Source organism: Corvus kubaryi, unplaced genomic scaffold, assembly GCF_017639235.1.
Source record: "Corvus kubaryi isolate FWS band 111438036 unplaced genomic scaffold, C.kubaryi_AGA036_p1.0 64816, whole genome shotgun sequence".
Lineage (NCBI taxonomy): Eukaryota > Metazoa > Chordata > Aves > Passeriformes > Corvidae > Corvus > Corvus kubaryi.
In genome coordinates, this window is record NW_024581532.1 from 10,059 (window position 1) to 21,428 (window position 11,370).

Consider the following 11,370-nt stretch of genomic DNA (forward strand, 5'->3'; position numbering starts at 1 on the left):
TCAGTAATTTCTCTCTGCAACAGCTTCTAGTGCTGGAAACTGTGCCACCTGGCTTAATTCCCCTTTTGGAACTCAGTGAGGTAAAGTGATGACCACGGAGGAATTTTATTTTTAAAACCAACCACCTACCATCTTGCTTTGGTGCTAAGTCAAACACACACATGGCATCCAGGGAAAAGAGCAAGGTGCACAGCATGAGAGTCCGCAGAACCAGCCAAGATCTGACCTGGCAGCTGAGTCACAAGACACAGCAGCACTGAGAAAGCTTATCTCCATCTTTTTTTTTCCTTTTGTCACATGCTTCATGGGAAGTCAGCTGTAAAACCAGGAGTTTCGTTTCTGTAATGAGTTTTAGCTTAGTGTGCGGATGTAAGCCTTGTCACAGTACCAGCAGTTCTGGTCCCAAGTGCCAACTAGAATTGCAACTATCTACAACAACATTTAACAGTTTAAGCATTTACATATGCCTTGCAGCAATGAAGTTGCTGTGAAAATGCTTCCAAAACCCCACCCAGGAGCAGAAGGGAGACTAGGAGCTTCCAGATCTGATGTTCAGGAAGGAAGTTCAAGGTCTCTCACAAATATCAGCTCTAAGCTGCCTTTCACAAGTTCTTTTCACTCAGGAGCATCAGCAACATTTGACAAAGGAAACACTGACAGCAGGATTTGCAGGCCTTTGTTTAACACCAGTTTACAACTGCCAAGATGTTTAACTCTGTGTGTAGACCACGTCTCTGTTCAGCAGTGACACAACCTCTGTGTAAGAAGCCAGTACATCAGCTTGGGCTATCCCTGTGCTGAATTCTGCTCTGTCCACAACCAGGAACAGCAGCAGTGATTATAAATTCTTTTGAAGGGTTCAGCTCACCACCTTGTAAGAGCAGGAACTTGCTCACATAACAGAGTTTTTCTGCAGACTCAGATCCCAAACCTTGATTTACAAGACAGCCTTCAATTCCTTATAGGGTTCAGTGTTTTGTTATTGAAAACTTAATCAATGCAATAACTCTATTCCTAGTATTGTTTTATTTTATTGAAACAACATACAGCTTACCCACTCTGCATCTGAGGGTAAAGGATGGTATTACACAACCCTGGAAGTGGATGATGAGACAGACTCTGAGAAAACACACAATTCCATCCCTGCAGGCCTCAAGACACTGATTTAAAAACAAAAATACTCCTTATTCACTTATTTCATTCCTTTATCAAAGGGAAGGGCAAAATTATTCTACAGATTCAGAATCTATGTAATTCATCAGATTTAGGTATCAAATCACATTTCATGCAGAAACTATAAATACATAAATAAAAATGTAAACATTGTCTAAAACATTTCATAACATATTGTAATTTGAGAGCAAACTTTGGCTTCAAGCTACCCAGTTAGAAAAAATCCGGTTTCATTGTTATGCGATTAGTTGGCATAATTATTGACTGTGACCAGCTTAACCTGAATACACTTAAAAATAAGTAAAGACTCCATATTTAAAATACATTTTTTTGCTACACTATGTCATAAAGGTAAGATTTACCATGGACTTTCTTCTCATAAAAGGTAGAGCTTTCCCTTTTTAGGTTCATAGTGCAGGCTATTAATGCAGTTATTTTCCCCCAACCCTCAGGGAGCTCTGAGAAGCAAACCATCACTTTACCCTCAAATTATCAATTTCATTTGATACTTTCAAAATAACACTAAGTACAAGCACTTTTTCATGAACCACCTTTTCTGTCTGTCTGCTTCATAAAGATGTCTGGGTTTTGCTGGTTTTGCTTGCTTATGTATTTTTTGTTTGTTTTCTTTTCTTGTTTTCTCTCTTTTGGTTGCTTAAGCCACACAACGAACTTGGGTGTTACCATATGAGCTTCTGTACTCACGAATGGACATGGCTGCTCTCTGGTGAGTTATGCTGGAGTCAGTTTCTTAGACTAACCAGACCTACTGAATCTCCTTTTGCAGATGCACCTTGTATCAGCTCAGCAGTGCTTTGCTTTTGCTGTAATAGCAGGTATCAGCTCCCAGACACAGTATTTTCACAAGGCTGGAAGATAGCGCTTCTCTGGCTGCTGCCAGCATACGCGAGCTGTGCACACAAACACTTCTACGCTCTGTTAGCATGGCTCAGGAGAAGAGCTGGTAATCAAGCAGCCCGTTTTTCACTCTTCCTCTCTCCCCACAACCCTGAGAAATTTCTCTGCTTTTTATCCAGCAATGCCTCTCCCAGGAGAGAGTAAATCACCCAAGAACTACTGTATGACACTTCACAGGCCCCAAAATACCATCACAGAACAAAGCAAGGCCTCTCTGCTTCCCACTTTTTGACAGCACTTTGTTTTAATAACCACAGTTGGGGAAGTTTACATCCTCTTAGATATTCAAGTTCCTTTCTTTGCTTAGTATCAAGGCCTGCTGTGTCCCAGAGATTCCACCATCTTTGCATTAAGAGCATTCCCTTCCCTTTCTCAATGCTTTACTGTGCCCTGGACAGGTCATCTAGCAGGACAGACCATTCACATCACAAGTTTTCACAGCACTGCAAACATCCACCATTAAAAGGAAAGTCTGTGGCTTCGATGGAGGCAAAATATCTGTAATCACCTGAATTTAAATTACCTCGGTCTTCCAGAAACAGGTCCAAATTTCCAGGCTACTTATTTATTTACCCCCATAAGTTAGAGATAAAATCCCATAGATTTGCACAGTCACCTTGGATAAGCTCTAAAACGTTGAGAATCCATGAATCTGCACAATTTGGCTCCAACAGTCACACAGCACAGATACAAATATTAATGTTAGTCTCTTCATATACAGTTTTGCTCTTGTCCACTGAGGAAGAACGCCAACACTTATCTGAGTAGCTGACTGCACTTACAGTAAAGTTCACATGAATTCTGCAAAGGTGAACAAAAGTAGCTTCAAAGAACAGCCCTTCTTACGTATCAGGTAGATGCTGGACTACCAGGAAAGAGGAAAAGAATATCAGAAATCCTGGATCAAATGAAATTAAACCCAGAACACGAGTAGTAAGATACATGCTTTGAAAATCTGGTAAGGCTGTCATTGCCATAATCCCTCAAGTACAGTCACTGTAACATCATTCTTCTTAACTTGGATGAGCTTTTTCTGCATGACATGCTGCTGATTTGAAACACTGGATGTTCCAGCACCTGTGATACCCTAAACAGCAGTCAGAGTCCACAGAGAAAGTGAGGAATTCTTTGCCTAGTCCTTCATACCTCATATTCACTTCTGAAGTATACTACTACTAAAAGAAGTACAAGTACACAACAAGATTTAGTTCAATCACTCTGATATAATAATGTCAAGGATTTCATCTTCGTTTTGTGCCCCCAAAGCCTGCAAAGAAAAAAAAAAAAAAAGTCAGCTCCCCCATGGCCTTTCCACTGAACTCTCTAGTTCTAAAAAGGCTAAAGGTGGCAAGGGAGACAAGGTAAACATATTCACGTGAAATGGAACAGCAAGCAACTGTGGGCTGACTGGCCTGGAAACTATTCTGCTCTTGCAGATTAGACAACCTGCATTCTACAGAGAACATGTCTGTGCATGTTTGCTAGAGAAGGGAAAGCCTTAAATTAATGCACCTTGCCAGTGAAGACAAGCCAAATGCTGGTGGTGCCATGCCCACCGCAGGCCTGTGGGGAATTTCATGCCTCACAATGGTGCCCTACTTCCATAGGGAATGGAAGGAAGGGACATCATTACATGCCACCTACACCAACTGGTAAAATAAAACAAGAGGCTTGTTGAACCTCAACTAACATCTGCATGTTTTTGATAGGTCAAAGTCTCTTGAGCTTCAGGAAATTAAAAGGTGTTTTGCCTTACCAGAAGCAGTTCTTGTTCCTGAACTGCTGCCTTCTGTGGAATTCCTTGAGTACCCGTTCATAGGAGGTGCAGCTGTGGGATCTGTCCACATACTGTGATACGGGGAACGCGGCTGTGCTCTGGCACGAAACAAAGCAGAAGAAAGGCTTCATTAGTGGCCTTAGGAAAAATTAAGAAGATACCATTCCAAACAAGAGAACTGACTGCACCTCCAAGGGAAAACTGTAAGCAGTTATTTCAAAGCTGGAAATGTTTCTATTTAATGTATTTAACACGTTGAGAGCAAGGATACCCAGTGCTGTGATATCATGATCTGTAGACTTTCAAAAGGAAATTAGCTTTGTTCTTCAGAATAAGCAATTCTAACAACTGCAAATGAGGAAATTTTTAACTCTGAAATTTTGACCTTAGATTCTGTCAGACAAGAAAGAAGTTTGAAATCTGAAGTTTAAATGCATTTTGGTATCACCTACATCCCAGCCATGTTTGGCAAGAGAAAACATCCTTCTGTTAACTATTTTGAAAAGGTCATATCAATAACACTAACATATCATGGTCTTTGACTCATTGACTTAAAATTACTTGCTTCCATGGATATGGAATTTCCTGCTGTTGAAATTTACAAATAGCTCTCTCACACTTCCTGGCACCAGCATTTTGAGACACATAATTTCAAAAGCCTAAAATACCAAATTAAACAACAGTGGACCAAAGACTGTTTTAAACAAAAAGAAGCCCAAGTTAGGAAGCTTGTTCATGTATTTGAACTTACTCAGTTACATCTCTAATCTTGAACAACAATTTGTGGCTCCTGAAATGGAGGTTTGTGTAGAAATCAGGGAACTAACCTGTATGTAGATACTACATAAATATAGTGCCTCAACACAAGAGTCATGTATTTAAGACTTAAGAAATAACAGGCCAATAAAAACTTCAACACATTATACCTTAGAAAACTTCTTAGCAGAATGAATATAAGGCTTCTGTTATTAAAAATAGCCCACAACTTTACAATGAAGATGCTTAGCACACTCCTGTCCATAAATCTTACTCTCTAATCTGTTACATTACTACAGGAATAGACTTGATACATATGCAAGTTATTTGATAAATAGAGAAAACTGCTTAGGCTCTGAAGATTTCCTGCAGGAATCTCGTATTTTCTCCAGTGAAACCTAGAATGGCAGCAATTGTTCTCTTTAAACTGTTAATCTAAAAATGATGCATTCTACATGTCTAAAAGTCTATAGCAAATATGGCCATCCAGACTTATTTTAGGACATATGACACTGATACAAGAGACCCACCTACAGATGATTATATGCTTAATATGACTATGTGTGTTTTAAGGCATTCTGCAGATAAATCGTTTAAATGCTCAATTTAAATTTGCAGGACATCATGCCAGGTCAGAGGAAGCAGAATTAAGTACCTCAGTCTTTCCAATTCTTCCTCAGAAACATGTTTGAAATGTCTCTGGTCCTGGTGCTACAAAGAGCTGCTCAAAATTCTTCTAGCAGTAGGATTTTATAGCTTGAATGACACAGGCCTGAAAGCTTAGAAACAATGTCAACATAGTATATGGCATATCCCCTGAAAGCTTAAATGCTTAAAATCTGATAGTATACATATTTTACCTGTAACTGCCTGCCAAGTAGCCTAGCAAGCCTCCTGTTCCTAATCCAGTCCAAAATCCTGGTCCTGAACTGGTTCCATGATGGGAATGCGTTCCGAAGCTGCTGTCATCTTAAACAAAATGAAGATAGGAAGCATCAGTTAGTAATAGCCTAATCCTCAGGCCAGCTGTTGCAACAAGGTTCTCTCCTGTTAGAGATAACGGAAAATTAGACAACAAACTGTCCTGATTTCAGCAGATTCTTGATCAATCTTAACTTGAAAGGCCTCATATTTCAGAAAGCAGGAAAACCCACATAAATGAACACTACTGTAAAGAGTTTTATGTTAAAAATCTGCTTCCACTTCATCTCACAGCCCTGATGTTTGCAAAACATAGAAAGAGTCCCTGCCTTCTGATCTATAAACAGACAAGCTAGATTAAAAATAGAAAAGGAAATGAAGAAAGAATAATCTGCTGAAGGTCACAGAGCAGGCCAGAAGCAGATGCAGGAACACAAATCAAGTAGGTAACGCTGTGCGGCGAGCAAACCACAAAGACACAGGGCTCCTAATCTCACTGAGCACAGCTGCACAATCTGAGTCACAGTGGCTCAGTGTAACACTAACATTACTGGTATTGTTCCTGGTAATCCGAGTCTGGCACTTGTTATCAAAAAGCCAAGCTAACTGCAATCACATTGCAAAGTTTTTATTATGCATGAGTCACCAAGCTTGACAAATACCTTGATGCAACTGCAGGTTGTGGGGGAAGGAGTCACAAATTTTTTTACATGCGACCTGCGTAACATGAGGTTCTGAGTCAGAACAAATGTCTTCCATTAAAAATGAAGAGAGAAAATACAAACCCAAACTAAAACAATTTTCTCGTCTAGCAAAAATCATGGATGCAAGAATAAGCTCAGCCCCAGGCTTAATACATAAGGAAGTATAAAAAGGACTGAAGATAATATTAGGGTCTCCCTGAACCATGCCCACCTGAACAAGTGGGCCAAAGATGACATAGGCAAAAATTACACAAGGCCTGGTTTGTCTTCAAACTGGTATGGGTTGTCTGAAGTCATAGAAGACAAAACAATAACAAAATAATCAGTTTCAGTCTACACTGGATTTGATGTTGAATTTCATTTTGAAATGGGTGGGGAGAAAGATAAACTCTCATTGGGATGATATACCATTAAATTATGCTGATTTGGAGCAACAACCAAAAAATGACTTAATTTGCTGCAAAAACAATGCTAATCAGAGATGAACCAACCCATTTGTTTAAAAGCACCATGACCAAACACTGACTCAAAACCCAGTAATTTTTTGTTGAAATATCTGGAGTAAACATTAAGAATCATGTTAAACCACTAACAGAGAGAAAGCAGAATTTAATTAAGATAGTCTAGCTAAACAAGTTTCACAGGACACATTCTGCATGTTAAGGGGATTTAAAATGAGGCAAATTAAATATTAACAGCAATATGTAAACAACATTGCTTTTCATTACTGTCCAGGCTCCAAAAGACTGATACATTCCTGGAACACATGGACATACACACTCAGAGATATGCTTTTGCTCTGCTCCTGCAGTGTAAGGCAGACACTAAATGCACGAAGTATCCTAACACTTAGTATTTTTAATCTGACTCCACATTTCAGAGTTTTCCTCCTTACTTTGCCTGAAATCTAAAGAGACATCACTGACATCGCATTTTACTAAAAACATCACAAGTTAAACATTATATGGCTCCCAATGTGTATTTTAAGTGTCTCAGTTTTCACCAGTCAAGAAAACATTCTTTCAAGGCCCTGCCCTTGCCCGACTTGACACTCCTGCAAAGAAAAAATGCATTGGGGGCAATTAATTGACAAGGAACTGAACAGAAAAAAATGAAAATAACTCTTCACTGTTTCACCTGAGCCCAGTGTGACAGAGCTGCGTGTCATGACCAGGGCTCTTATTGACCACCACATACAGCCAGTGCCATGCCTACACACGGCCACTGATGCACACACAGACAGACAGACTGACATAACTACATGCAAACATGCAAAAAAAACCCCTCAAAATTTGCTATGCCAACAGAAGCAGATTCCCTTTAATCTTCTGGTGCAGGTACAGCTGAAAGTTTCTGCTGAGCACACCCTGCACTAGGGTATCCAAAAGAATTACACTGCACCCTCTGTTGGCCAAGCTGCTTAAGTAAAACTTGGAAAAAGCATTAATAACCATTATTAAAATATAAACTTTTGACTAAGTAAACTTAATCCTTGCTATGTATTTTCTTGCCAAAACCCCTTCTCTATTTTACAAAAAAAAAAAAAAAAAGTAAGTTGTGAGAATGTAATTTAAGTTCCAGCGCTGTGAGTAGCTGGCATGTTTACAGCCAGTTAAATGAGTTAGTCAGACACCAGATGAGCAATGTTTATTTCCCTGAGACACTATGAGGAAGACCATTTGTTATGTGACAGAACTCACCAGTTTTCTGGGAAAAGAAAAACTGCCTCTTTTCCCAGCAGCAGCCTTGTCACTGCTTTTGTAATTTTCAACTTCAGATGAAAGGCCCCACATGAGATTCAGATGCTGTACCCGCTAATGACTGTCCACAGACACTGTTCTTTGCTCTGGGAACCAGATCTTTCAGCTGCTGGGACTACACTGAAGCACTGCTAAACAGAGGACTGGCACACGATACTCAACTCCATCAACTGCTTTGTGAATGAAATCAGGGCTGAAAGACCCTTCTGTAAAGTTTCAAAGTGCTCCTTTGGCATGGTTTTGTTTCCGGCTGTGTAAGACCATTCTCTTTTCCAGATTACCTATGACAATCATTCCCCCTGTCACAATCCTGCTATTTCACAGGTGATGAAAAGAATGCTTGCAGAGCATGGGGAGATGGCTTTTCAAAGGTTCAAAGGGCAGCCAGCCCTGAAAGCCTGTGGAAAACCAAGCCCTTATTTCCTCTTTTGAACAAAGAGCAGAATGCAAAGCTGGCCGTAGGCTCTGCAGGCCAATTCGGCAGCCACCTGCAAATGCTGTGGTTTTAACTCTATCCCACCTTCCCTTACCACACATAAAACAGGACAATCCTGCTTGCTCTTTTGAATACTGTAAATGGCTCAGAGCCCTACCTGTGAAGGTGGACTTAAAACCAGGAGGAGGAGGAGGTGCCTGTTGACTCTGCCAGAAGGGCCGAGAGAACCCATCACTGTCCCCAGAACTCTGCTGAGACTGCTGGTTGTTGCTGAGGAAGAACTTGTATACTCCAAAAGCAAGAATGAGAAGAACAATTACAACAATTGCTCCAGAACCAGAATCAGAATAATCTTTCCTTGACTGGTAATAGCTAGAGCCAAAGCTTCCGGAGTTCTTCACTTTCCTTTCACCTTCCTCAGTCAGCTCCAGCCTGAACAGCAAACTACAGGAGCCTCTTAGGATGTAAGGATCATCCGGGTAATCGTAGCCTTCACAGCTCACTTCTAGTTGTCCAAAACGGTATGCATTTTCCAAGTCTGCTTTGCACTGCCACTGAAAAATAAACACAATACAAAGTAAAACGTACTGCCCCAGAGATGAAAACACCTGTCTGCTTCTCCAAGTACGCCCTGAAATAACAAATCATCTAAGAGGCATAGAGTAAGACATTTCTGTGCACTCCTATTTTGAAAAGGAGTAGGAATTTGATGTTCAAATGAATTTTAAATCCTAAAACTTAAATTAAAAAAAAAAAAATCTTATCTTTCAGAACACTGAAGAGTTACAACTCTAGAAGATTTCAGTTCTTCACTGAACAGGTTTTTCAAATATCCTTTCTTTAGATACAGCAATACTTCTAAAAACATGCTGTACCCTGTGCAACAGCTACTTAATAAATGCCTGTCCTGTGCAAACTCGATGGCAGCTCCAAAAATGTAATGCGTGAGCCTGAAATCCAGTGCACCCTATTCCATTTCTGTCTGTGCAGAAATCAAGAGAAACTGGGACAGACATCATTAGGCATCCATGTGCAACACTTAACAATTATACTGGGGATTCTCTGGTTGAATATAGGTGGATCCTCAACCTCATGTTTCCTTGAGGTACCCAAACACAGGGATCTCTAATGGCACATGGCATGTATTTTGGAGAGGAAATAAAAAAGTAGTCATTTCTAACTTAATAATTCAGGACAGCAGCACCAACTGTCAATTCAGATTTGACTGTTCTTTCACAATACTGTATCAGTTTTAACAATTACTTTCAGCCTTGTTTCCTGGTTATCCATTGACAGGATCCTCGGTAACAGCTAACAAAACAGAGGGTCATGACAATTTACTGACTAGCACTCACATCCTAAGGAGCAAGAAAAAGTCAGGCAAGTCTGAAATTTAGTTTTTAAAAGGTAGAGCAAATATTCAGAAGCCCTTTCCATGCTAATAAAAAATGGAAATCCACAAAGCAATAACAATTCAAGAGCATCCTCTGGGGTTTGCAAGAGTTTGATTTTATAAACTCAAGCATCATTTTATTTAAAACCAACAAAGGTTTTCTATGCCATGCTTTTACATTAGCTCCTTCAAAGATATTTCAAACATACACCTACAGCAGTTATGGAAAATCCAAATCTAAAAGTATTTAGATTAAGTTTTAGCTGCAAGAGTTCATGTAACAAAAAGCACCTGAACTGACAACCTAGCTCATTACTCTTTTTTCCTTCAGAACTTACCAGCTTGGGGGAAGGTGATTTCATAAACAGTTTAACAAGTTTTAAACAGTTACCTGTACATCATAGCCATCCCATCCTTTGTTGTAACACTGAACAACCTCAGGGACACGGGAACACCCCGCAGAGCCTCCTGTGCACTGGAGCTGAGGGAGCGCGGCTGTCCGCCTGGATGTCGTGTATTGCCCTCTGTGGAAAGTGAGCACCTGAACATCCCGCAGCAGAACCTTCCCTGAAACAGGCAGCACAAAGAATCACAGAAGCCATTAGGCTGGAAAAGACCTCTGCGATCATCGAGTTTAACCTCAATAAACAAGCCCTACCACGTCAACCGGACCATGGCACGGAGTACCACGTCCAGCCTTTCCCTAAACACTCCAGGGACTCTAGCACCATCCTGGGCAGCCCATTCCAATATTTAATCACCCTTCCTGTGAAAAAATTCTTCCTAGTGCTTGTCAGCGCTTGTGCAGGTGCACTCCTCTTGCCTACAAGGGCCTCCTCTCAGGAAAAGGCTGCAGATACAGAGACCGAAGCAGTAAGCCTGCATCTTTACGAGAGAAAGCTCTAGGAAGCATCAGACATCCAGAGGGAAACATGGCAGAGCTCCCCATTTCCTTCCGAGGCGGCTCCGGGCTACTCCTCGCATACAGACAGCCACCACTGACCGCAGTGCGGGATTACTGCTGCGACACAAGCCGATACAGAGGGAGCCCAAACCCAAACGCCTTCCTAGCGCGGACTGCGGCACAAGCCCTTCTTCCCCCGTGCCGCCCGCCGCTAAACCGGCAGCACTGCGCAGCGCCGGGCCGCGAGGAGCCGCCGACGCTCCGGGAGAGGCGGCAGGGGCGGCTGAGGCCGCATGAGGCCCCCTCATCCCGCGGGTCTCACCCGGTCGGTCCCAGCCCAGCACGGGTCCCGCGGCGGCGCAGAGCAGCAGCAGGAGGAGCGGCGCAGGGCCCGCCATGGCAGCACCGATGCCCATCAGCCTCCACCCAGGGGGCGGCCGCCCGCGCCGGAACGGGCGGGGCCCGGGGAGAAGCCCCGCCCCCAATGCGCCGCGGGGCCAATGGGCGGCCAGGGCGCGGCGCTTCCCGCGCTCCGCGCAGGGGGCGGGGCCGCCGCCGGCGGCCCTGCGCGCGCCACGTGTGAGCGTCACGGGGCAGGACCGGGAGGGGCGGGGCACGGCCCTCCCCC

General features: G+C 42.3%; 1 protein-coding gene across 1 annotated transcript; it reads right to left on the reverse strand.

The window, feature by feature from the left end:
• Positions 1-1,007: 1,007 nt before the first annotated feature.
• LOC121672663 (store-operated calcium entry-associated regulatory factor-like) lies at positions 1,008-11,220 on the reverse strand. Its single transcript, XM_042045404.1, has 6 exons — positions 11,065-11,220; positions 10,230-10,405; positions 8,603-8,999; positions 5,485-5,593; positions 3,848-3,966; positions 1,008-3,358 (listed from the first exon to the last, which is right to left on the reverse strand). The coding sequence occupies exons 1-6, from the start codon at positions 11,156-11,158 to the stop codon at positions 3,333-3,335; spliced, it is 921 nt and encodes a 306-aa protein (XP_041901338.1). The 5' UTR covers positions 11,159-11,220; the 3' UTR covers positions 1,008-3,332.
• Positions 11,221-11,370: the final 150 nt, after the last annotated feature.

What these genes read in the sequence shown, in the direction of transcription:
- LOC121672663 (XM_042045404.1), bottom strand. Translation starts at nt 11,158, where the DNA reads ATGGGCATCGGTGCTGCCATGGCGGGCCCTGCGCCGCTCCTCCTGCTG. An exon ending in TTTTAAGTCCACCTTCACAG is followed by an intron (nt 5,594 to 8,602) that starts GTAGGGCTCTGA and finishes ATTTTGTTTAAG; the next exon opens with ATGACAGCAGCTTCGGAACG. An exon ending in TACTTGGCAGGCAGTTACAG is followed by an intron (nt 3,967 to 5,484) that starts GTAAAATATGTA and finishes GTTTCGTGCCAG; the next exon opens with AGCACAGCCGCGTTCCCCGT.